At 41.5% G+C, this 27,742-nt stretch overlaps 1 protein-coding gene across 5 annotated transcripts in view; it reads left to right on the top strand.

The window, feature by feature from the left end:
• The window catches only part of LOC122551785 (protein FAM184B-like), a 194,201-nt gene that overhangs the window by 124,432 nt on the left and 42,027 nt on the right, over nucleotides 1-27,742 (top strand). For 3 of the 5 annotated variants that reach the window (XM_043694259.2, XM_043694251.2, XM_043694266.2), the window contains exons 4-8: nucleotides 2,439-2,593; nucleotides 6,808-7,014; nucleotides 7,859-7,969; nucleotides 8,053-8,193; nucleotides 23,300-23,421. In XM_043694259.2, coding sequence (XP_043550194.2) covers nucleotides 2,439-2,593; nucleotides 6,808-7,014; nucleotides 7,859-7,969; nucleotides 8,053-8,193; nucleotides 23,300-23,421 — 736 coding nt within the window. The remainder of the gene's footprint in view (nucleotides 1-2,438; nucleotides 2,594-6,807; nucleotides 7,015-7,858; nucleotides 7,970-8,052; nucleotides 8,194-23,299; nucleotides 23,422-27,742) is intronic. The other 2 variants (XM_043694284.2, XM_043694275.2) reach the window with 2 other exon arrangements.

Genomic DNA, 27,742 nt, shown 5'->3' with positions numbered 1-27,742 from the left:
GAAAAAGAAACAGAGTTAATGTTTGCCTGATATGACTTCTTCAGAACTGAGTTTTCTCCTTTTAGATAATCACCTACTTTTTGTTCTTTCTGTTAGACTGAACAATTTCACACTTTTTCCACAATAAACTCTATCTGCCAGATTTAATTCACTCAAGCTACCTCCATCTGTCTGCAACCTTATGTCATCTTCACAACATACCTCCCTGCCTATCTTAGTATCATCAACAAATGTAACTACCATGCCTCCACTCAACCCAACTAAACTGTTGGTGGAAATTACAAAATAAAAGTTTAACACCAGCACAGACCCCAATGGGGGTCCCAGTTGCCAATCAGAAAAAGACTGATTAATGCTTGCTTTCCGCAGCTCCATCTGTTTGCTTCATACGGCTTCCTAGTTGATTATAATCTCACCAAGTTCTTCTCACTGTTCCACCTCTTGATTTATTGCTATTGCTGGAATGTTTTTATATCCTCTATAGCGATTTCAGCAGCAAACTATTCTTGCATTTCAACCATTATCCCTATTAACTCCACATTCTCACACTGTAAAAAGCCAACACTCAGTTTACTTATCTTTTTCCTTTTTAAATACTTACAAGCTGTTGTAATCCATTTTTACATTCATAGCTAGCTTTCTCTCCTATTCCAATTACTTCATCCTGATTAACCTTTTAGTCATTCCCTGTCATTCTTTATACTTTGACTAATCACCTGAGCCTGCCTTTCATCTTGATGCAAATATGTGCTTTTCCCATAAGTTTGATGGCTTCCTGAGCTACTTTAGTTAACCACAAATGATAGGTCCTCACCTTAGAAATTTTCATTATATAGGAAGATACTTATTCTGAAATACATTTTAAAATTTTTGCTTCTGCTCTATTGATGATTTTCTAGCCTGGCATCCAAGTTCTCTTCAGTGGCTCAGCTATCATACTGACATAGTCATCCCTATTTAAGTTTAGACCCAGTCTTCTCTCTTTCAATGACCTGATGCAAAATTTTCTTTTCACTGCTGTCTCAAGGTGCTTTTAATCTGAGGTCATTAATCTTATTTCAGGTGACAAACTGATAAGGTTTTGAACAAAGCCCTTTCACCTATACAGGAGAAAGTGAGGACTGCAGATGCTGGAGATCAGAGTTCAACATTAGAGTGGTGCTGGAAAAGCACAGCAGGTCAGGCAGCATCCAACAAACAGGAGAATTGATGTTTCAGGCAAAAGCCCTTGATCAGGATATTATCAAGCCATTCCTGATGAAGGGCATATGTCCGACACGTCGATTCTCCTGCTCCTTGGATGCTGCCTGACCTGTTGTGCTTTGCCAGCAATACATTCTCAGCTCCTTTCAGCTATATGTCAACTATTCCAGTATAGAGCACATTTGCTCTTGTATTTAGCATTATGTAATTTCACCATGCTTATTTGGTAAGAAATTTGCCATTGAACCAGATCATAAGCTATTTGAAAGGATTTGCCACAAACTGCTAACCGGCACACTGCCCCGGAGTGTGACAGCGGCAGGAGCAGTTTCTTTGGCAGTGGTGGGTTCCCTTGCTGAAATGGCGGTCCCAGGAGGTGGCAGCAGCAGCAGCAGCAATGTATGTCAGAATGAGGCATTGGCTGCTTCAACATGGTAGGCCCAGTGTCGAATTTGAGCCCAGTTCAGGACCCAGCAGTTTTGGCGACGGCTGTGTTGCCGAGATCGGCCCAGCACAAACTCATGATGGCAGCAACATGGCACCGAAGAATGACAACACAAATCCAGTGCCGGCAGCATGGCTCTGGGATTATAACTGGGCTCAGGGTGCCTGACAGCGAAGGCCGCTGCGTTCTAACTGCAGCGGCGTGTGGAGACTTTGGGTAAACTGAGGGATGGATTTTGGGGCTTTTTATTCTGGTGGCAAGGATTCATAGCGGAAATGGGAGAGTGATCTGAATAGTTCCTTTTCCTTTTGGCTGTTTCTTTTTATTTCTGCTTCTGTTCTTTTTTTAATCCTGCATTTCAGGATGGCGCCTTGTACGCTTTTCACTGTACTCCTGTATTCCTGTGACAATAAAATTCAACAAATAAATCTAATAAATAAATAGTACCGAGTGGAAATCTTGTGCTATTACTAACTGGAATAAATATGCTCCTAAATAGGATTAGGTCTACTTTCATGGTACTGATGTTGATATTATGATATTGTGTGTATATATATATAAGAATACTAATGCAGGGCAATATATTTTTAAATTGATATTTTAAATAGATGACCGGAGTTTTGGGTCATGTCCTTAAAGTCAAAGCCTTCTAAATAAGTACATGATAAAGCAGTGCACACCTGTAAGACATTATTATAGGGGAATCAAATGTAACATTTGAACTGTTCATTTAAACCACTAACTTTCTCCATCCTCCAATTCTTTTGTTATCTGTCATTTTCGTCTCCAGACGAGAACAAGGCGCTGTCCCTATCTGAACACAATGCTCAGGCAGAGGTGGATGGCCTAAAGACCCATCTGTCAGAGCTAAAGCACAAGTTAGCAGAGGGCCAACTCCAGCAACAACAGAACACTGAGGCTGAACACAGTCAACAGTTGACACAGGTATGACTCTGATCATTTTTCTGTGTAACGTATTTGTACATAATTTAACCCTGATGTCATCTAGCCGTTTTAAACCTCTAAACGTTGCAGCTTATTAAGAATGTATCTCTTGTGGTGATGAAGCATTCAATGGCTGGTGGCGGTTTCAAGTTATTTATTTAATTAAATAAGGAGAGTGTCCAAACTAGCACTTCAGAAAAGCAGTGTGAGGCTTGGTAGAAGATGGGGGTCTCATTTTAAGCTGGATTACACGGGGTCATTCCATGCCATATCAGCTGATTTGAATTTTAAATTTAACTAATAAAATCTGGAATTGAAAGCTGGTCACAGTAATGAGAACCATGCCTTGAAACTATCATTGACAGGGAAGGAAATTGAGTCCTGGTTAGGCTGATATTTGGCTCCAGATCCACAGGAGTATAGTTGACTCTTAATTTCCCTCTGAAATGGCTTGCAAAGAGCAACAAATGCTGGCCTTGTCAATGTTGTGCATGTCCCAAAAAACCAAAACTCTTTAAAAGATATCATTTGCCAATACTGCAGCCTTGTTGCTCTAACTCTCCCTGTTTATCTCATCCAACAAGTAAATGAAAGGATATTGCCTTTGGGAAATCCATTCAAAGTATATCACGAAATCAAAAAGAAGGCAGTGTTTGAAGACATGGCAAACAGTCTCTTTACATCATAAACAGAAATCGAAGAGAAAAGCAAGAACAGCACAAAAGCTATCTGCTACAAATGTAACTTGATAGTGTTTTTTAAAGTTAATTCCCCAAAGAAAATACAGGATCTATGAAATATAGGCACATAACATCCTCCATTTTTCCCCTATCAAATGATGCATCAATGAAAGCTAATATATTCGATTGATATTATGCTCTTTCAAGAACCTAATGCCCCAAGATAGGTCTGTCTATCATGTATAATGTCAACACAAATTGCTGAATGTAGAAGAGTTACAGATCAATAATTTGACGCGACATTCCTTTTGAAGATGGATATCACATTTTCTATTTTGCAAACCTGTGTGCTTTAATCTGGGTCTGTGTACTGTGGGGACAACAAAAAGGATTCACAATTATTTGAACAAATTCCTTCAGCAGGCAAAAGTTGCTAGAGTGGTCTGACTTCAGATTCAACAATCACCCTAATGTTGTGTAATCATTTATATTTTTAGTGTATATTCACCTGTACCCCTGATTCTGGAAATGTTCTCTCTATTTCTTCATGAACCTGGTTGAAAAATATCAGTTAAATTTCTTAAAACAACTTCTCCCCTCCAATCCTTTCAGTGAGTGAACTTCTTGTTGCACACGCTCTCTCTAGTCCTGATAAAGTTGAAGGATGCTTTAAATTTCTGCTTTTTTTCAATAGTGTTTCCCTCATGATCCTTATTTGTAGTCTTTCAGTTCCTTGCCTTTCCTCAGATTAACTTCACAGGTTTCCTCATGTCATTTCTGCCTTGAAGGCTTGACCATTTTGTACACTTTGCCTTTGTCTCCAGTGAAGGAGGTTGAGGGGTGACCTTTATAGAGGTTTATAAAATCATGAGGCGCATAGATAAGGTGAATAGCAAAGGTCTTTTTGCTAGAGTGGGGGAATGGTTAGTGTGTGGAATGAACTGCCAGAGGAAGTAGTGGATGCATGTGAAGTTACAACAGATAGAAGACATTTGGATTAGTACAAAAATGGGAAAGATTTGGAGAAATATGGACCAAACACAGGCAAGTGGCACAAGTTTAGTTTGGGAACATGGTTGGCATGAACTAGTAGGACCGAAGGGTCTATTGTTGTGCTACATAATTCTAATTGTCAGTTAGCCAAACACACTTACCCTGTAAGTAAAGGTGAAATACTGCATCGAGGCAAATCTGAAACAAAAACCGAGAATGTTGGAGAAATTTGGCAGTTCTGGCAGCATCTGTGGAGAGAGAAACAGTTAACACTTCGAGTTTGGTATGATTTGTTTGGTATGAAAGATATTGAAAAATAGGCTTATTTTATACTTTTTGACAGAGGCAGAGAAGGACCAAGAAGGCAGATAGCGTCAACACCCAGATCAAAAACTAAAGGAGGAGTTAATGGTGGTACTTTATGTTCACCTCCGCCTTGAATATCAAGGATTTTTTAAAAAGGTAGTGTCTTTTGTAATTACAAAAACAGAAATTACTAGAAAAGATCAGTAGGTCTGGCAGCATTTGTGGAGAAAAATCGGAGTTAATGTTTCGGATCCAGTGACCCTTACTCAGAACTTAGTCACACAAGGATCACTCAACCCAAAACGTTAACTGTGATTTCTCTCCACAGATGCTACCAGATCTGCTGAGCTTTTCCAGCAATTTCTGTTTTTATTTCTGATTTAAAGCATTCACAGTTCTTTTGGGTTTTTTTTTTGTCTTTTGTGGTTAATTTAGTTAAATTTTATGAGGATCGAGCAATTAATGAAAATAGGCCTTTTGAAGTAGTGCAAATGGATTTTAGTAATTTTTTTTCTGAAAGTACTGCTTGACAGGTCAAAAAAGCAGAATCCAAAATTTGTTCAGTGGAGGAAAGATAATAATGGGTGTGACTGGATGATTGGCTTCAATACTACATCCATTGCTTTATATGGAAAGCATCAATGATTTAGATCTAAATGTAGGGGCATGTTTAAGAAGTCTGTAGATACACTTATTGCTTGTGCTCTTTAGAATGAGGAAAAAAGCTGGAAGCTACACAAAGGTATCAATGGGCTAGTCATAAAAGTTGAGCAGAAATGTAGCAAATGGAATTTAATTCGAAGCAAAGTAATGTAATTGGGAAGACAGTCGAGGCAAAGGAATCCACAATGCGCTGAATCTTACTTTATCTTTGGCTGTCAGTTTTGAGTTTCATAAAGGATTTCTCTCTGCGAGGTGTAATGAGCTTTCTCACTGATTACCAAACTTGCTTCAATAACGACTCACCCTGCCCCGTAGGGCCCCTCCCACCTAATTCCAGCCCCAGTCTATCAAATGCCATTCCCAGAAAAACTCGCCACTCACTAGATACCTGCTGAAAGGGCAGCCATGCCATCTTTAAATGCCACTCAGCAATGCAACATCATCCATCACCTCGATGTCATGGCACAGCAGCCACAAAGCCATGCTGTCATGGTACACTGACACTTCTTCACACGCACATCCCAATTCTGTCACCCTTTATCGTGGTTTAACCACCAGGCCACTCAGTTTACCTGTCCTCAGCCAAATCCCATCTAACCATCCTGTCCAAGATACTGCTACTCTGTAGACTAGACTTGAGACCCAGACCTTTGTATTTTCCACTCAGGCAACACCTTGAACAGGCAAGCAATTGGACAATTCCAAACAGGAGCTTTTAGTTACACACGACAGAAGTGAACACAAGCAAATTGTGCAGGCGTTCTGCTGCCTTTGTTCAATGTCAATCTTTGCCACCTAGAAGGGCAAGAACAGTAGATACTGGGAAACACCACTGCCTGCAAGTTCCCCTCCAATTCTCAACCATGGTGATTTGGAGTTATATCACACTGCCATCACTGTCAGTGTCAAAATCCGAGAGTTCACTTCAATAACCGCACGGTCGGGTACACTTCATGTGGAAATGTAGTTCAAGAAAGCAAATCGTCCATACTTCCTCAACTTTAGTTCAGTATGGACAACAAATGAAATGACTCCACAGAGGCCGGTATCCTGTCTCCAAGTCATCTCTTCTGAACAGTCCTTGGCTTTCACACTGCCTCTTCAGAGATCGCTTTCAGAGAGTGCCAAAATCTCTGGCATGCCTTTCTTTTTCTGTCAGCCAGGCCTGCCTGATTAAGACTGTTAATCTGGTCCAGTCAGGGAACCCGTATGCAATGAGGTCCACCCAGCTGACCACATTACACACACTACATCCTGCATCCAATTCTTTGGCTCTTCTGTCTAGTTCTCCAGTAATTTTAAATAAAAATGTTTTTATTGAAAATTGAGGTTGTGGTTGATGTTGTAACATGTTTTAATATCACACTATTATTTGGCATCATGTCAATTTTTATGTTTTGTTGATGTGTAAATTCTTTGGATGTTTTACTAAGTTAAATGCACTCCATGGATGCAAAATGCTGTTGTTTATTTAAGAAGGTTTTGTTGGTATTTTATTTGAATGTGTTTCTCCATCTTGAAGCATTATTTATGCCATTGAAACAAAAGGACATTTTTTTCTTTGCTTTGTAGGTTATTGAAATTCTGTCTCGTGAGAAAGGAGAGCACCACAAAAGGCATGAGGAGGAGCTGAAGAAGCTGAAGCGAGTGGCTGAAGAGGAGAAGCTTCGCCTCAAGGAGCAGCTGATGAAAGGATTGGAAGAGCTGGTAAAGAAACACACCACTGAAATCAAGGCAGTTCAGACCTCAATGGAACTAGAAAGAAAGCAACTGCAAAAGGTGCATGCTCTGAGTTATCTGGTTGTCGGTATTTGTCTTGAATGTGCCTTAGTAGCACTTTGATAGTATAGCATACAATATTTATAGGAAAGGTGCCAAGGTTTAAAACACCATGGGGCCTAGTTTGAATTTCCATTCTCCTCCACACTGTTGGGAAAGAGTGTCTGGACAAATCCTAAATGAACTCCAATTATTTCCACAAGGTAAGGATGCCTATAAATTAGCAGTAAATTACAAACTGCTTGGAGACCACCGCTGGCCAGATGGACTACAGTGATCTTTCTCAACCCCACGCATTCCTCTGTTCCTCGGCTGGTATAATGTGGAAAATGAAAATGTCGCAATGTGAAATGATGGTTGAAACTAGGAATTATCTGTTTTGTAACAGAGTAGGTTAGCCTGTATTAGTTTTTCCTTCCTTAAACATTTTCTGACACTTTGCTATTTTGTGCTACTTCATCTCACAGCCTTTAGAAAAACTGACAAAACTAAACCATTAGAGTGAATCAGGCAAGAAGCACTGGGCATCAAATTCATGAATTCTATTGGGTGTGACCATTTTATAAAAAAAAAACTAGGTCACTGTACGTCAACTCATTTTCTGGTAAATATTGATATGAGGTTATGTGAATTCCAGCAACAATGGACGCAATACTTATTGAAGAAAGCATCTCTGCCTGGGAGCTTAATACAGCAACATATTTAGGGAGCGTTAACATAGCTGTGGGTAATGCATCAGCTTCAGTTGTTACAATGAAACATTTTTAAGCAGTACTTTCAGAAATTTTATTCCATGGAATTATGGTGTAAGGTCTTTCAGTAATAATTAACATCTCTATTGCAGGAACTACAGAATCAATTAGATGCAATTAACATCAAGGTCAAAAATGAAAAACAACAGTTAGAAAATGAAAAGGAGGAGCTTTATAATAAACTTCAGGAGTCTCTGCAGCAGGTCAGCACTGATGCAGCTCTATATTATTGTAGCTGAGGACTAACTCCATTAAGTGCTCACTCAGAATTTGATTGGCTTTTTAGATTTCCAGGATGGACAGCTTAATGAAGCAAACCAAAAACGACACAGAACAAGCTGACTCCTATTCAACAAACATGAAAGAGAGCCATGAGAGGTTACTGCAGGATCAAGAACAGGCACTTAACCAGATATCAGAACTGCAGGTGGGAAATGCAAGAGAAAGTGATCTGGAGATATGGTAATTTAGGTAAAATTGGTTGTTTATTGGAATGTGGAGGGAGAAACAGTTAAATGATTGGGGCTCCATAACAAATATGAAATATTATTTTATAAGCCAGCTAATAATTACATTAATTCATTTGAACAAAAGCTGCCTTTTGGGGAAAAAAAGTCATAAGTCACATGACTCTAGGTTATATATAGTCCAAAGGTTATAGTCCCTGCTTTCAGGAGATGTCACCTGATGAAGGAGCAGCTCTGCGAAAGCATGTGATTTCAGATAAACCTAGTTGGACCATAACTTGGTGTTGTGTGACATCTGACTTTGTCCACCCCAGTCCAACACTGGCATGCCCACATCATGCCTTTTGAAAATAAAGATCCTTATTGGGCTGATCTTAAAACTAGAATTTGGAATAAAGACAGACATACACCCTAAGTTCCATATCAAATTACAAGGCGCCAGCAGGTTTACAAAAAAGGTAAATGGAAAACAGAAAAGGTAAACCTAATTAGTTGGACTGGGAGCAGTCTTCAAGTGCAGTTTGAATATTTCTGATAATGAAAATCTGAAATATAAACAGAATGACAAAACACTAAGTAGGTCAAGCATCTGTGGGGGGGACAAAAACAGGATTTAATGCCTCGGAGTCTGCCAGAGTGGGCTGGGGAGAACCACATAATTACAGAGGGTTGCATGATATTTTCCTTCCAGTAGCAGGAATATTAATCCCCAGGGCTCAGTGGTAGGAATTGGACAGTGCAGGGGCACCACCCATTTGTTACTTGAGGTCATTGAGCTCAGACAACCATGATACAGTGATGTTCAGAGAATACCTCCAACCCTGTAGAGTTTGCAAGTGGCCTGTCAAAAGAGCCCTCCTTTCAAAGGTGCGCAGGGCCTGATCAGAGGACCCAGATTTGGGAAGCAACTTGGCTTCCTGATAGTCACCCTTGAATCCAGCCTCTTCTCCAAGCCCCAGACAGAGAAACTTAAAAACATAGAAGATAGGAGCTGCAAGAGGCCATTCAACCCTTCAAGCCTCCTCCACCATTTACCACAATCATGGTTGATTGTCCAACTCAATAGCTTAATCCTGCTTTCTCCTTATAACTTTTGATCCCATTCCCCCCAAGTGCTATTTCTAACTGGCTCTTGAATACCTTCAATATTTTGGAATCAACTACTTCCTGTGGTAATGAATTCCACAGGCTGACCATTCTTTGGGTGAAGAAATGTCTCCTCATCTCCATCCTACATGGTCTACCCTGAATCGTCAGACTTCGACCCCTGGTTCTGGACACCCCCACCATCGGGAACATCCTCCCTGCGTCTAACCTGTCTAGTCCTGTCGGAATTTTCGAAGTCTCTTTGAGATCCCCCATCATTTGTCTGAACTCAAGCAAAAACGATCCTAACTTAGACAATCTCTCCTCTTACATCAGTCCCGCTATCCCTAGAATCGGCCTAGTAAACTGAAGAACTCATAGGCCGGCAGATTTTGGAAAAGTGCAGACATAGCAGGGCTTTTGTTATGGGGGACTTCAACTTTCCCAATATTGACTGGAACCTCCTTAGTGCAGATGGTTTGGATGGAGCCGTTTTGTCAGGTGTGATCAGGAGGATTTCCTTACTCAGTATGTGGACAGACCGATGAAGGGAGATTTGGTGCTCCGCAATGAGCCAGGACAGGTGTCAGATCTCACGGTGGGAGAACACTTTGGTGATGGTGACCACAACTGCCTCACATTTACCATAGCCTTGGAGAGGGAAATAAGCAATTACCATGGGAAAATATTTAGTTGGGGAACAGGAAATTATGACACTATCAGACAGGAGTTGAGAAGTATAGATTGGGAGCAATTGTTCCACAGAAAGGGCACAATAAACATGTGGAGACTGTTTAAGGAACAAGTGTTGTTCCTCTGAGACAGGCAAGTAGGGGTAAGATTAAGGAGCCTTGGATGACTTGAACAGAGAAGCTTCTCGTCAAAAAGAAGAAGGCGGCTTATGTAAGGTGGAGGAACCAAGGGTCTGGCACAGCTTAGAGGATTACAGGCTTGCTAAGAAGGATCTCAAAAATGGACTGAGGAGAGCCAGGAGGAGCACTAAAAAGGTTTGGCAGGAAAGATTAGGGAGAACCCAAAGGCATCTTATTCATAAATGAGGAATTATGAATAAGATGCCTTTGGGTTCTCCCTAATCAGGGTTCCCTGATCAGGGAAAAGGTAGGGCCAATCAGGGATAACATAGGGAACTTGTACATGGCATCTGAGCAGATAGGGGCAGTTTTTTACTTTGGTTTTCACTAAGGAAAAGGACCTTGTTGTGAATGACAACTTTGAGGAGCTGGGATACAGTCTTGAACAGATCAAGATTGATGAAGTTGATGTGCTGGAAAGTTTGGCAAACATTAAGATTGATAAGTCCCCAGGGCCAGACCAGATTTATTCTAGGTTGCTTCGGGAAGCGAGAAAGAAGGTTGCTAATCCACTGGTGAAGATCTTTGCTTCCTCACCCTCCACAGGAGTCATGCCAGAGGATTGGAGGGAGGTGAGTGTTGTTCCTCTTTCCACGGGGAATAGGGAAATCCCTGGCAATTACAGACCAGTCAGTATTATGTCTGTGGTCAGCAAGGTTTTTGAAAGAATTCTGAAGGATAGGATTTATGACTGTTTGGAAAAGCATAGCGTGATTAAAGGCAGTCAGCATGGCTTTGCGAGGGGCAAATCTTATTGAGTTCTTTTGAGGAGGTGACAAGACAGGTCGACGAAGGTTGAGCAGTGAATGTGGTGTACCTGGACTTCAAGGCATTTGATAAGGTTTCGAGGAGAAAGTGAGGACTGCAGATGCTGGAGATCAGAGCTGAAAATGTGTTGCTGGAAAAGCGCAGCAGGTCAGGCAGCATCCAAGGAACAGGAGAATCGACGTTTCGGGCATAAGCCCTTCTTCAGGAAGGTTTCCCACAGTAGACTCATTCATAAAGTCAGAAAGTATGGGATACAGGGAGATTTGGCTCTCTGGATTCAGAATTGGTTGGCTGACAGAAGGTGGAGTGTGGTTGTAGATGGAAAGTATTCTGCCTGCAGGTCAGTGATGGGTGGTGTCCTGCAGGGTTCTGTTCTTGGGCCTCTGCTCTTTGTAGTTTTTATAAATGAGTTGGATGAGGAGGTTGAGGGGTAGATCAGTAAGGTTCCCGATACACAAATGTTGGAGGTGCTGTTGAGGGCGGTTGCATGCTGCAGCACAACATTGACAGTACGCAGAGGTGGGCTGAGAAATGGCAGATGGAGTTCAACCTGGATAAGTGTGAAATGATGCGTTTTGGAAGGTTGAACTTGAATGCTAAACATAGGGTCAAAGATAGGATTCTTGGCAGTGTGGAGGAACAGCAGGATCTTTGTGTTCAAGAACATAGGTCCCTTAAAGTTGTCACCCAAGTGGATAAGGTTGTTAAGAAAGTATATGGTGTTTTGGCTTTCGTTAACAGGTGGTTCGAGTTTAAGAGCCACGAGGTTTTGCTGCAGCTCTACAAGTCCCTGGTGAGACCACACTTGAAATATTGTGTCCAGTTCTGGTCGCCCTACTATAGGAAAGATACAGAGGCTTTGGAGAGTGTGCAAAGGAGGTTTACCAGGATGCTGCCTGGACTGGAGGGCTTATCTTATGAGGAGGGGTTGGCTGAGCTCGGATTTTTCTCTCAGGAGAGAAAGAGGAAAAGAGGTGACCTGATCGAGGTATACAAGGTCATGAGAGGTTTGGATAGAGTTGATAGCCAGAGACTTTTCCCCAGGGCAGGATTGACTGGTACGAGGGGTCGTAGTTTTAAGGTGTTAGAAGGAAGATATAGAGGAGACATCAGAGGTAGGTTCTTTACACAGAGTTGTGAACGCATGTAATGTGTTGTCAACGGTGGTGGTGGAAGCAGAGTCACTAGGGGCACATGGACAGCAATGAATTGAGGGGAGTATAGGTTGGGTTATTTTCTTTTCGATTCTGATTAATCCTCAACACAACGTTGTGGGCTGAAGGGCCTGTGCTGTGCTGTACTTTTTTATGTTCTATGTTATAAACCTTTTTGAAACCTGGTAAACACGTGTCACTTGTCCAATTCCAACAGGTCAGCAATGGTCCCTGGTGAAGACCTGGGAGCATTACCTATACCATACACAGCTCCTTGTAGTGGTGTCTAGAATGTACAAATACTAATTTTTGAATGAGTAAAAAATCTCACAACACCAGGTTAAAGTCCAACAGTTTAGTTGGAAGCACTAGCTTTCAGAGTGCTGCTCCTTCATCAGGTAGCTGTGGAGCAAGATCATAAGACACAGAATTTATAGCAAAAGATTACAGTGTCACGCAACTGCAATGATATATTGAATAAACCTAGATTGCTGCTAAGTCTTTCATTTTTAGAATAGATTGCAAGTTTCAGTTCATTAATATGTAAATCCTAGAACTACTTTTAAGTCCCATTCTTGAGATAACTTAAGGTTTTATATAAAAGTGACATCTCATCTCAGACAATGCATTAAAGGTGTGAGGTCAGAGTCTGTCTGTGTCCCAATCTTGAGTCAAACTGCTTCTACTTCCAAAGTAGGAATTTACAAAATATTACATGGACTGACTGCCTGCAGATTGTGTGTGCTTTGAGCAAAATAGAATGTATCTAAAAAATATAATTCTGCAAATGCACATTCATGCCATAGACTTGTGCGTGCGCGCGCCCAGTGCATGGTGATGTGTGAGTGTGAGATGGAGTATAAGCCTGTGAGAAGGTGTGTACATGGTTGACTGTGTGAGGTGTATGTGTGAGAGAGGGGATCTGCGTGAATATGTGAGTATGTAAGTGTGTGTGTGAGAGAGTGTGTATAGTGTAGTGGGGTCACTTGTAGTATGACATGAACCCAAGGTCCTGGTTGAGGCCATCCTCATTGATACCGAACTTGGCTATCAGCCTTTGCTCAGCCCCTCTGCATTGTTAAGTATCCCAAAGTCTACCTTGGCGGATGGTCGCCCGAAGATCTGAGACCGAATATCCCAGACCACTGAAGTGTTCTCAACCGGGAGGGAACACTGCTGTCTGGTGATTGTTGCGCGGTGTCTGTTCATCTGTTGTCGTAGAGTCTGCTTGGTCTTGCCAATGTACCATACCTTGGGGCATCCTTGCGTGTGGCATTTGACTTTTGATTGGACGGCAACTCTATTAAGAATGTGCTTAACAATGTAATAAGGACCAGGTAATTTTTGTGTGCATAACGTTGGCTGAAGGATAGATATTGGTCAGGGTATCATTATCGGCTCTCCTGATCCTCTTTGTGATGGTGCCATGGGATTTTTGACGCAGGTGGGTTTTCTGTTTCTCTTCAGAAAGTTAGCACCTCTCAGCACTGCCTTGGTTATTATACACTCAAGCCTTGGAGTGGGACTTGAACTTAGAACTTCTGGCTCAGAGCAGAGAGGACTACCAACTGAGCCCCAGATGACCCTGTGTTATGTACACTAAATTCCTGTCCGGTCTTTCACGTAATTGGTGGCCTCTGATTTTTGCAAAGTTGTTGCCTGACCAATATTTCAACTTTTTTATTGGCCATTTCTGATATATTTTGACACATTTTAGTTTTCTTCTTCCTTACACCAGTATTCACATTGATGGGCATTTTGTTTGCTGGTACTTTGTGGCAGGAGAAAGTGAGGTCTGCAGATGCTGGAGATCAAAGCTGAAACTTTATTGCTGGAACAGCACAGCAGGTCAGGCAGCATCCAGGGAACAGGAGATTCGACGTTTCTGGCACAGGCCCTTCTTCAGGAATGAGCAGAGAGTGTTCAGGAGAAGATAAAAGGTAGGGAGGAGGGACTTGGAGGAGGGGCGTTGGAAATGTGATAGGTGGAAAGAGGTCAAGGTGAGGGTGATAGGTCGGAGTAGGATGGAGGCGGAGAGGTCAAGAAGAAGACTGCAGGTCAGGAAGGCGGTGCCGGGCTGGAGGGATCCGGCTGAGACAAGGTGGGGGGAGGGGGGATGAAGAAACTGGTGAAGTCCAAGTTCATCCCCTGCGGTTGGAGGGTTCCCAGTCGGAAGATAAGACGCTCCTCCTCCGACCGTCGGGTTGTTGTGGTTTGGCGGTGGATGAGTCCAATGACCTGCATATCCTCGGTGGAGTGGGAGGGGGAGTTGAAATGCTGAGCTACAGGTTGGTTGGGTTGGTTCGTCCGGGTGGCCCAGAGGTGCTCTCTGAATCGCTCCGCAAGTAGGCGGCCTGTCTCCCCAATATAGAGGAGGCCACACCGGCTGCAGCGGATGCAGTAGATGATGTGGGTGGAGGTGCAGGTGAATCTGTGGTGGATATGGAAGTTTCCTTTGGGGCCTTGGAGAGAAGTGAGGGGGGAGGTGTGGGCGCAAGTGTTGCACCTCCTGCGGTTGCAAGGGAAGGTGCCGGGAGTGGAGGTTGGGTCGGTGGGGGGTGTGGATCTGACAAGGGAGTCGCGGAGGGAGTGGTCTCTATGGAAAGCTGATAGGGGAGGGGAGGGAAATATATCCTTGGTGCTGGGGTCTGTTTGGAGGTGGCGGAAGTGACGGCGGATGATGTGCTGTACATGGAGATTGGTGGGGTGGTAGGTGAGGACCAGTGGGGTTCTGTCCTGGTGGCGGTTGGAGGGGCGGGGCTCAAGGGCGGAGGAGCGGGAAGTGGAGGAGATGCGGTGGAGGGCACCGTCGACCACGTCGGGGGGGAAATTGCGGTCCTTGAAGAAGGAGGCCATCTGTGTTGTACGTATTTTGAACTGGTCCTCCTGGGAGCAGATGCGGCGGAGACGAAGGAATTGGGAGAATGGGATGACGTTTTTACAGGGGGCAGGATGGGAGGAGGTGTAGTCCAGGTAGCTGTGGGAGTCGGTTGGTTTGTAGTAGATGTCCGTGTTGATTCGGTCGCCTGAGATAGAAACAGAAAGGTCTAGGAAGGGGAGGGAGGAGTCCGAGACTGTCCAGGTGAATTTGAGGTTGGGGTGGAAGGTGTTAGTGTAGTGGATGAACTGTTCAATCTCCTCGTGGGAGCACGAGGTAGCGCCGATACAGTCATCAATGTAGCGAAGGAAAAGATGGGGGGTGGGGCCAGTGTAGTTGCGGAAGATGGATTGTTCCACATACCCTACGAAGAGGCAGGCATAGCTGGGGCCCATGCGGGTGCCCATGGCTACTCCTTTTGTTTGGAGAAAGTGGGAGGATTGGAAAGAAAAGTTGTTCAGGGTGAGGACCAGTTCGGTCAGTCGAAGGAGGGTGTCGGTGGAAGGGTACTGGGTGGTGCGGCGGGAAAGGAAGAAGCGGAGTGCTTTGAGTCCTTCGTGATGGGGGATGGAGGTGTACAGGGACTGGATGTCCATGGTGAAGATGAGGCGTTGGGGACCGGGGAAGCGGAAATCCTGGAGGAGGTGGAGGGCGTGGGTGGTGTCACAAACGTAGGTGGGGAGTTCTTGGACTAATGGGGACAGGACCGTGTCGAGGTATGCCGAGATGAGTTCGGTTGGGCAGGAGCAGGCTGAGACGATGGATCGTCCGGGGCAGTCAGGTTTGTGGATTTTGGGCAGGAGGTAGAAACGGGCGGTGCGGGGTTGTGGGACTATGAGGTTGGAGGCGGTGGATGGGAGGTCCCCTGAGGTGATGAGGTTATGGATGGTCTGGGAGATGATGGTTTGGTGGTGGGGGGTGGGGTCATGGTCAAGGGGACGGTAGGAGGAGGTATCTGCGAGCTGGCGTTTGGCCTCAGCGGTGTAAAGGTCAGTGCGCCAAACTACTACTGCGCCTCCCTTAACTTTGTGGCAGTCAGGAATGTGTAAGCACCATTTAACAATTTTAACCTTTTGAAGTTCAACTGTAACTGTAGCTGGTCATCTTTAGATAATTAAAAAGGATGATACACAAAGAAATGACAACATTACATTTGCTTGCCTTACAGTCCTTTATAATTGGAAAGAAACTGATGCTTGGTGAGGGATGGCGGATTGGGTTTTTTGGGGTATGTAGAAAGTTCTGGAACAAGTAAAGACTACAGCAAACTGCCTGCCTTCATACAAGCTGAAGAAGCACCAATATACTTGCTGGAAGGGTGAAGAGAGTTTGGGAAAGGTTTTAACTAACAGACTAACTAAAATACCAGATTTGAGAGCACAATAGAATAGTGGGATTAGCTAAGCAGAAAGTTTAGCTAAAATAAATTATTTAAAAATATTGCCACATGTGAAAAGAATACAAAGAGGGAAAACCATGTGATAGATATTGAAAGTTTACCGCAAATAAAGCAATCACTAGTAAAAAGAATAGGGTTAACATTTTAAATATTAGTGTCCAGGTTGAATGATGATTCAGTGAACACTCATAGCATTAAAAACAAAACTCAAAATTAAAAATGTGAAAACAATAGTGATTTAACATCCCAAATCTTCCAATTAGTGTTGGAACCCGTGTCTGATGATGACGAGACAGAATAACTGCTCACTTTACCTTCCTCTGATTTTTCTGGCCAAAACTTCCAATGGAGGATCCTGCAAAAGCCCTTCTGTGCAGGACACCTAGGAGATATCAGCAAAGGCAATCTGCTCAGAAGCCAAGCCCTCCCCCTAATGCACTAGCTGCCATATTCTAGTAAGTTAAATGTCCCAGACCTTCTCAGTGTGTTACTAAAGGAATTTATGAATGAATGTGTAAGAAATGTTAAGTAGGAATGGGCTGGGTAAGGATTGTTGGTTCTATAGTTATCAGGAGTCAAATTAAGATTGCTCGGGCTAATGTTTTGTTTCATGTAATGCATTTTAATGGCTAGTATTTCTAAGGTGAGGGCACAATACCCCAGAGATCATATAACTATTACAAGCCACATGTACAAAATGCACCACTTCAGATATCCCAATTTGCAGGGAAAAAAAAAAGAGGTATGCATGCACTATCATTTGCAGTTACAAATGATCTAATTTTCACAGTCAACTGAGATAATTATCATTCATTAACAAAAGTTGTTTTGTTAGTTCTAGTCTGTTCAGTATAGTCAGTCTTTATAGAATATGTTTAATCTATAATCTTTAAATCAGTCAGGTCTTTTAGTGGCACATGGGCAAGTTAGTGTTAGCAGTCTGTCTTGTATTTAGTCTTTCCCAAGGTGTCCTTTTTACAAATGTTTGATTAGTTCAAGACACGCCTCTCAGAATCAGCGTCTCTGTTGAATTGATGACCTTCCAGAGCACATTGAGCTCTTGGTTGTTAGTTGTTGACTTGAATCTGTTCCTTGTTCTGTGCTCTAATATCATTGCATTTGCTCAGTAGTCAGGTTGTATGGAGGTTCACATTCTGGTGACACATTACCCGGGTTCATTTCCCGCCTCAGGCGACTGACTGTGTGGAGTTTGCACGTTCTCCCCGTGTCTGCGTGGGTTTCCTCCGGGTGCTCCGGTTTCCTCCCACAGTCCAAAAGATGTGCAGGGTCAGGTGAATTGGCCATGCTAACTTGCCCGTAGTGTTAGGTAAGGGGTAAATGTAGGGGTATGGGTGGGTTTCGCTTCGGCGGGTCGGTGTGGACTTGTTGGGCCGAAGGGCCTGTTTCTACACTGTAATGTAATCTAATCTAATTAGAAAGAACTTTGCTAATTGGTTACACTGCTTTCACATCTGTTGGTCATTGTTACATCTCTTAAATTTGTAGAATCCAAACATAGCCCCTTTGTCATCAGTACCTGACCCAGGTACTTGAGTTTAAGATTTTCAATTGCACCTCTCTCTTCTCACTTCATTCTTTTCAAATTGCACATTCTCTTCTGTCATGCTATGATAACTGCCTCTTCTGCTGCCAGCACCTCAAATAACAATTTCTTGGCCTTCCCTTTCTTTATTTTCTTCAGGATTTTGTTAAGGTGGGGCTTTTGGATCCTCTATCTCCTTTTTGAGGTTGCAGTTGAGGGCATCTACAACTCTCCTCAGTCGATACTGACAAGGTCTCACAGTCTTATATACTTTAAGATGGTAGTCATCAGAAAGACATCAAGACCTGCGAAAACATCTTTGTAATATTCTAGGATCTGTTCAGCAGTCCGTAGCTTGCCAAACATTTCAAATCTCTTTTGGAAAGTACAGGGTTATCAGCTCAAGCTTTAAATTTATTTCAGCTGAGATGGGTGTATTTAGCTTAATATCCGGTTTCCAAATCTTTGTTTGCGCAATTGAATTGAAAGCTGCATTTATTTGTTCCCTTGCGGTGAATATTGTTATATCATATTGCTTCAACTTTACCATGTAGGACTTCAGTTTTGGCTCACCATTGTAAACTCATAATCTTACATGAACTGTTGATGTCTGCCTGGCTCTCCGCCTATAATCATCATGGTAACAGTCACAAGCCATTTATCGTTTTTCGATCTAATGATGCTAACTCATTGGTATACAGGGGAACCTCAATTATCTGAACGTGATGGGTGGGCAGTATTTCATTCAGATAATCGATTTTTTGGTTAATTGATTAATTGCCTTTCCTCTGGGGCTCGAGTTTTTAAAGTCTGTTCCCCATTCAGGAGACTGCAGCAGCATCCCGCCCCCCGCCTGCCCCCACCCCCAGAACCCTGTCCAATACTGACCCCCCCACCCCGTCTAACCCCGGCCCCCCCAACCCCGTCCAATACCTCCCCACCTCAACCCCGTTCAATACCGCCCCATCCAACCCATTCCTCCCACATAACCCTGCCACCCCCCCCCCCCCCCCCCCAACCCGTTCAACCCTGCCCTCCATCCCGCCCCCTCTCTGGGGCAGCTGGACTATACAACAACAAGACTGTGGCGGCTGCTGCTGCTGCCTTTGTGGGGTAAGTCTCCAAATAGCGCGCACATAGCCACAGCCACGCACAACTTTTTACTGCACTTTTTTGACAGGTTTCATGTTTACCCTGTACAGAACAATGTTGGAGAGATTATCTGGGGAGGGTTTAGGGTTCAGCCCTGTATAGAACTCTAGGGAAAGTGTGGGGAGAGAGAGATAAAGGGCAGGAAGTCAGTCATTTGGAGATGGTACCTGTTTAATTACTGTAAACAAAAGATGCGATAACCGTTGGAAACATGTCATTGATGTAATGTTTCTATCGGGACCTCGAGATCTCCTTCGGATAATCCAATTTTTAGGTAATCCAGGTTCCTCTGTATAGTGAAACCTAAGAGTTAGCTACTGAAATCTCTCCAGCCATCTTTATAAGCTTGCTTTACTATTTTATTCCTGAATAAAATGGGTACGAACTCAATTAACTCTTTGCAGTTTATAGCATTACTTTCTCCACTCCAGGATATACTTCTTTTTGTGGGGTGGCCCCCACAATATTTATGTCTTGCACTCTAGCTTTTATCTTCTGTTGACCCTTCTGCAAATATGTTTTCCATTTTTCTAACATGCTGTTCTTGTTTCGCCTGGAATATGTCTCTGTATAATTGAAAGACTTTTCTATTCTTCCATTAATACTGTATAAATATTGGTTGACAACCGTCAAGTTAGTATGCATGCCAATGGCATTCTTGAGAGTAAGCATCTCCTCTCTCAGAAGATTTGCTCTCATAGCAGGATTGACTATGCCTAAAATAAGGAGAAAGAGAGGACTGCAGATGCTGGAGATCTGAGTCGCGAGTGTAGTGCTGGAAAAGCACAGCAGGTCAGGTAGCATCCGAGGAGCAGGAGAATTGATGTTTCAGGCATAAGCCCTTCATCAGGAATGATTCTCTTGCTCCTCGGATGCTGCCTGACCTGTTGTGCTTTTCCATCACCACACTCCAGACTGTGCCTAAATTAATCCTGACTTTCGTGAAGTTGCCTTTCAGTTCTGTCATCTAGACATATCTTTCTTCATTCACTTCTTTTTTATTTCTTACCTCCACCCATATGTATTCTGTCTCTTCTAATCCAAGATCATTTCATCATGCGTTAACAGTGTTACCCCACCACCCGTACCTTCCTGCCTGTCCTTTTGAAAGGTCACATACTCCTGAATACTTACTTCCCACTTTTGATCTCATTCTGACTGTGTCTTACTAGTGAATGTAATGTCATACCCTGTATTTATGCCACTAATTTATTTATTTTGTTCTGAGTATTACCACATTAAAATGAAGAACCATTAATTTTGCCTTTTTACTATTTTAACCATATGGAGTGAAAAAAATTGCCTGAGGACTAGCATGTGTAATTCTGGGACATCAAAATGGATGCATTTGAACTTCCTGACCCCTGAAAGAGGCTCCTGATACTTCAGCTCTGCTTCTTGCACAGATATGTGAGGATCCAACATTTTTCATGGTGCTCTTCCTCCATTTTGTAGTTTAATTGTTCGCCACCACGACTGCATATGATAATACTGCAGAATTTAGCTCTGAACCATTGTTTGCAGAATTGTTTATCTCCTATCCATCACAGCTTTGGTTTGGGCAAGTCTGAGCACTTTATTTCCTATTATAACATTTTCAGAAGAAATGGGAGGGATGGGTATGTTAGCGAAGCACTATATCACAGCTACAGAAATCCCTGGATAAAAATCAAATGGATCAAATTAAAACATGGGAAACAAGCTACCGTAGTGTGGAGTTGATGTGGAGGCCACAATTTCAGGTACTTACCAGCCATAAGCATATACAATAATGTAATAACAGTGGGTGGTTTTAACAATCTCCACTTGTAAAAGTAATATATTGATCATAAGGGGTACATGTTTGAGGCTGCATCCAGAACAACGATAGATGACTGACATCAGTGTACATTTGGGGAAATCATGATCACATCATTAGGTTTTAAATGTAAAAATTGGTAAGGAAACTGAATAGCAAGGTACTGTACTTGGAAACAGATCATAATTACCAATATAAGAAGGGATCTGGATCAATTTAACTGTATAGAAAGTTTGTTAAACAAGTCTGCAAATCAGCAATGGAGAACGTTCAGCTATGCAAGACACAGAATACAAGCATAAGGTCCTTAACTTTATTAATAGAAGTGTAGAGCACAAAGACAAGGGACTGTTGTTAAGACCTTGTATCATAGCATTCCAGCTTAGGCATAAATACTAAACCACACTTTAGGAAAGATGTCGAAAACTTAGAAAAGGTGCAGAAGATATCTATCAGAATAGACCAGAGATAAGAAACGTCAGTTGTATGGAGAGACTGGAATGACTAGGTTATTCTCAAAGCAAAAAAAAATTAAGTGCAGATTTAAGAGGTGTCAAAGTCAAGTCGATAAGAAAAACCCATTTCTTCAGGCAGAAGTGTCAGTAACCAGAGAAAACAGATCAAAGGTGGAAAAACCCAGAGCAATGTGGGGAAAAGGAATTATGCAGCAAGTTGGTTTGAGCTGAATCAGTGTCTGAAAAGATAGTCGAAGCAGATTCAGCAGCAACTTTCAAAAAGGAATATGATAAATTCTTCAAAAGAAAATGTTACGGAGCCACAAGCAAAGAGCAAGGGAACGGAATTACTTGGATAACTCCACCAATGATACCTGAATGGCCACAGTCAGTGCAATAATATTGATTCTGAGCTGATGACATGAGAATGTTGGTGCAGTAAAGGCTAATGTGGATGATTGGTTCATTTTATATTTCAAGGTAACATTTTTGACTATTTAGAAATTGATGTATTAATCAATTTGTTAAAGGTACACTTTAATAATGAAATAAACTTAAATGAGTAGAAAAAGGAATAAATTAGATATTGAATGTAACCGTCTTTTGAAGATGTACAAAATCACCTCACAATGAAGCTTGGCAGAAAAGATCAGACATCAGGACTAAGAGTAAATGTAGCTTCAGTAAGAGATAGCAAACAAAGTGCTGATTAAATGCTGTTCAGATTGAAGCAAGGTTGCAGTGGTGTGTTCAAGGCCCTGATGTTAAAGATGACTTTGTTCTCAGCACATGTTGATGATTTTAACAGAGATCTTTAAGTTCCCTGACAACTACAAAGCAGATTGTTTGGAAAACAATGCGATTACCCGTAAAATGCTTCAGAAAAACATTAGCGGATGTAATAATGTGTGAAGTGTGAATAATACACTTGCAAGAATAACGAAAGAGTATAAAGAAGAGGCAGCTGTATCAGGCGACCTGAAGTTAATCCTTACATGTGAATATACAAATGCAGGTTGCTGGGAATTTTCTCCACCAGAAGTGAACAAGACAACTGATAAAGCTAGAACCGAGTCAGAGGGAGGAATTTCCTACTCAGCAAGATTGTGTGTTCACTGATTCACAGGAACTCAGCATTTGTGGACAGTGTAACACCAAGGGAGAAGAGGTGGACTAACCTCCTGAAAGAGCAAAGTAGATCCTATGGAAAAGTAGGAAGTGGAGGGCATGGGACAGTGTGTTTTATTTTTGTTTGCTCTAGCAAAGAACTGGAACAGACGAAATAGGCCGAAATGGCCTCCTCCTTGTGTGTGGACATAACAGTTCAAAGTCAGAGTGAAATATCTGTGAATGCCTGATTTTCCTATTGAATATTGGCCCGTTAATAAAATTGCACTCTCAGAATTTAGCAGTCTGAAATCTCATAAACCCAAGGATTTGTTAGTGGACCCTTATTAATAGAAAAAACGCTGAAGAGGTGGATGACTATAATAACCACTGATTCAACTGTGGGATTTTCTGACGCCATGAATGCAAGTAAATAACACCATTTAAGGTGTTCCACCATAACGCTGATATGAGTGGAAGATAGGAGGCCATTAGGTACTAGGAGGTTTACTGACTGAGGAATTAAAGACTCCATTATCTTCCAATATCTATAATTCTGTGTAAATATGAACAGTAGAAGACAAATGGACAAAATAGCTGGCTGTCAGAGGAGTGTTTTTTTAAATCCAATTCTTTATTTACTTTATAGCCTTCCATTATCAGAAGTCAAGTTCCATCACTCCTTTCACCATAAATACCCAGAAATATTCAGCAATTAAACTGTAGAATTATCTTTCAACACTGACACAGTTCTAAAAGATACTCGTTAACTGGTTGCAATCAATAAGAAATAATCCCTTAAGTGGTAATGGAAAAATCACATGATCATTTCACTCTTTATATTGTCATGTCAGGAGAAACTGAGAAAGCAGAAGGAACAGCATGAAGCGTTGGTTTCATCCTTACAAAAAGAACAGCATAAAATGAGGGATCAGCTATCACAGCAGATAGAGACAAAATGGAAAGAAAAAGTACGGTATGTTACACTCTACAAAAAGTGGCACTTTTCTTTCCCTGAAATATCTTTTTTATATTCAGCTATGAAGTCTGTATCATCACTTCAGAGGCTTAACTACACAGTATAATTGCTTTTACAATCAATTCAGATTTGTAATCAGTTCTGAATATATTTTTGTGTTAAAGTATTAATATCGTTTTGCAAGTATATGGGGAAAATAAAACCTTTTGAAGTTTATTTTCTTGACTGTAGATAAAAAAGAATCCATGATGCAGTTGAGGGTCAGGAGATCTGGAGCAAATATGACTGCAGTGCTAAGCTAAGATACTTGGTTTGGTAATGTAGATATTGATTCAGAATATTGTTGACACTATTAGGAAGGTATTAGTTAAAGTGAAAACAAATGCTGCAGTAAAAGCCTCTTTGATATCTTTGTCCTCACAGACCCCAAACAAAGAAGTTTAACTTTACAAAGTGAGTAGCAAACAGTCTGTACCGCACTATCAAATTTTATTTTTTGGAAATAATTAAGAAATAGCTTTTCAAAGGACAACTACTGGAAGCCATTTGTAGCTTGAGTTGGGAAGTAAAAATGAATGAAATACATTTGAGTGACTCAGATTCTTTTCAATTTTCACTTTGATAGGACATCATTCACGGTTGGTCAATAACTCTTATTGCAAATGCATCAAGAACCTACATCCATAGACATGCCACCGTATTTCACAAAGATATTGCTTTTAAATTCACTGCTTCTAGTGGTTACATAGCTTCCTTTCACTCGTCTTTTTTACATGATTGTTGACCGCTTTATAAAAAAATTACAATTCTTCCTCCTTGATCTTTTTGATTGAAATCAGTTAACAAGGTAAATAGAGCAAGTGTAAGTTACTCGTCCTGAGCGTGAAATAAACAACCAGCATTGAAATTTTTTTAGAAAATACACTTGCATTCACTTAACAGCTTTCATAATCTGTGACTCTCCTAAAGCTGAAGAAGTACTTTTAACATTTGTTATTGTTGTAATGCAGAAGTAAGTTGGAAAACTAAAAGTTATAGAACATAATTAAATAATATTAGAATTAAAGAGCTTGCCATGTGAAAAATAGAGGAATAAAATGGGAGGCTTAAAAATTCAGCTATTAATTGCAAGAAAATGAATGTAGTAAGTATAGAGAGTCCTTAACTAATTCATATTCAAGGCTATCTTCTACTGTAAATGGAGATACAAGCTGCAGCCTTCCCTCATTTATAGCAGATTTTTAACTAACTCCCAACTAGTTCATTATTAACAGTTTGCAGTGCACCAATGAATAAAACCACTTCTCCAATCAGATAGGGCATGAGCACCAAGTTTTAATTATTAACCTTACTTCAGACGCATATTTAAAATTATAAAACCTTGGGCATTGATTTGAATGATTAATATGCTGCCTGAAATGTTAAAATATTGCTACAATTTTCTTAATGATGCATAATTTATTACTAATCTTTGAACTAAACAATTTAATCAAGCATAAGATGGCACGACCAATTTAGTAATCATGCAAGGCTGCATATTTCCAGCACAAACTGAAATGATATGCTTTATGAGAAAATATCAATTGAAAAGGCGAAGTACTAACTGAGGACAGAAATTCTCACATTGAGATGGGATAAATATACAAAGGTCCATGGTTATTAGGAAATAGTTATGGTTCTCCCTTTTTATAAAAAGGCCATTTTAAGTTTACATCTAATAATGTCTCTCAATCTTCCAAACCTTAGTCCAATGTACCATACTGCCAAATTACTGATCAGAGGTAGATTTGAGTAAATATTTTCTATGACGCTCCTTCCTGATGACTTTTGTGAAATTGAGCAGTAAGTAGAACAAACGGTGATGTCAGTGAATATCCAAATTAAAAAGCTGGAGAACATATTTAGAGGAAGTGGAAGATCCTCAACACAATTTGGGAACAATTTTGAGAGTTTGGACTACACAAAGTCTTTGATTTGAAGAATTTGTTTCTTAATTCTCTGGAGGTTCTCTTTCCTCCAGTTTTTAATCATGTTACTGTTCCAGAAGGTGTAACAAGTAGAAAATGGTTTATGTTTCTGTTATGCCATCTTGTTCTTAATGGTAATGCTTGTGATAACAACACATACTCATCCAGATATGTAGAGATATACAGCAAGGGAACAGACCCTTCAGTCCAAGTCATCCATGCTGATGAGATATCCTAAATTAATCTAGTCCTATTTGCCAACACTTGACCTGTATCCCTCTAAACCCTTCCTAGTCATATACCAATCTAAATACCTTTAAATGTTATAATTGTTCCAGCCTCCTCCACTTCCTTGAGCAGCTTATGCCATACACACACCACCCTCTAGATGGAAAGGTTGCATCTTTGGTCCCTTTTAAATTTTTCCCTTCACCTTAAACCTATGCCCTCTAGTTTTGGATTCTCCCACCCTGGGGAAAAGACCTAATTTATTCACCCTGCCTGTGCCCCTCATTACTTCATAAATCTCTATAAGATCACCCTTCAGCCTCTAACACTCCAGGGAAAATAGCCCCAGTCTATTCAGCCTTTCCCAATAGCTCAAACCTTCTAACCCTGGCAACTTCCTTTTTAATAAAAAAATCTTTTCTGAACCCTTTCAAGTTTGACAACAACCATCCTGTGGTAGGGAGACCAGAACTACAAACAGCCTTCCAAATTTGATCTAACCAATGTCTTGAACAAGCCGCAACATGACTTCCCAACTCCGATATTCAATGCTCTGACCGATAAAGGAAAGCATACCAAACGCTGCCTTCACTATCCTATTTACCTGCGACTCCACTTTCAAGCTACAAAACGGCACTCCAAGGTCTATTTGTTCAGTAACACTCCCCAGGACTTTACTATTAAGTGTATAAGTCCTGCTCTGATTTGCCTTTCCAAAATGCAGCGCCTCACATTTATCTAAATTAAACTCAATTTGCCACTCCTCAGCCCATTGGCCCACCTGATTAAGATCTCATTGTACTTTGAGGTAAACTACTTCGCTGTCCACTACACCTCCAATTTTGGTGTCATCTGCAAACATACTAAATGTACCTCCCTATGTTCACATCCAAATCATTTTATATAAATGATGAAAAGCAATGGACCCTTGTGGCATACCACTGGTCAAGGCCTCCAGTCTGAAAAGCAATCCTCCACCACCACCCTCTGTCTTCCACATTTGAGCCAGTTCTGTATCCAAATGGCAAGTTCTCCCTGTATTTCATGAGATGTAACCTTGCTAACCAGTCTCCCATGAGGAATCTTGTTGAATGCCTTACTGAAGTCCATATAGATCACATCCATTGCTCTGCCCTCATCAATCTTCTTTGTTATTTCTTCAAAAAACTCAATCAAGTTTGTGAGACATGATTTCCCCCACACACAGCCATGTTGACTATCCCTAATCAGTCCTTGCCTTTTCAAATGCATGTAAATCCTGTTTCTTAGGATTCCTTCCAACACCTTGCCCACCACCAACATCGGGCTCACCAGTCTATAGTTCCCTGGCTTTTCCTTAACACCTTTCTTAAATAGTGGCACCACGTTTACCAACCTCCAGTCTTCCGGCACCTCATCTGTGACTATCGATGGTACAAATATCTCAGCAAAGGCCCAGTAATCATTTCCCTCACTGCCTACAGAGGTTTAGGGTACACCTGACCAGATCCTGGCTATTTATTCACTTTGGGATGTTAAGACATTCAGCAGCACCTCCTCTATAATATGGACATTTTTAAAGATGTCACCATCTATTTCCCCACATTTTAGATCTTCCATGTTATTTTCTACAGTAAACACGGATGCAATGTACTTGTTTAATATCTCCCCATCTCCAGTAGTTGCACACATCGGCTGCCATGCTGATCTTTCTTGTACACACTTAACAAATTCCTCTCTACCTAAACCCTTAACACTAAGGTAGTCCCAGTCTATATTTGGAAAGTTAAAATCCTCTACCATAACCACCCTAATATTCTTACAGATAACTGGGATCTTCTGACAAATGTTTCTCAATTTCCTGCTGACTATTGGGGGATCTATAGTACAATCCCAATGAGGTGATTATTCCTTTCTTCTTTCTCAGTTCCACCCAAATAACTTCCCTGGATGTATTCTCAGGAATGGCCTCCCTAAGGTTCACAAGGAGGAGATATTAGCAATTCTGGAAAGTGGAAAATAGGTAAGATGCCTGGGCTGGATGGGATTTATCCTAGGATTCTCTGGGAAGCTAGGGAGGAGATTGCTGAGCCTTCTGGCTTTGATCTTTGTTGTCATTGCTACAGGAATAGTGCCAGAAGACT

This window comes from Chiloscyllium plagiosum, unplaced genomic scaffold (genome assembly GCF_037043375.1).
Source record: "Chiloscyllium plagiosum isolate Xiang-an unplaced genomic scaffold, Cpla_swu_hap1 HiC_scaffold_1, whole genome shotgun sequence".
Lineage (NCBI taxonomy): Eukaryota > Metazoa > Chordata > Chondrichthyes > Orectolobiformes > Hemiscylliidae > Chiloscyllium > Chiloscyllium plagiosum.
This window is presented reverse-complemented; position numbering and strand designations above follow the sequence as displayed.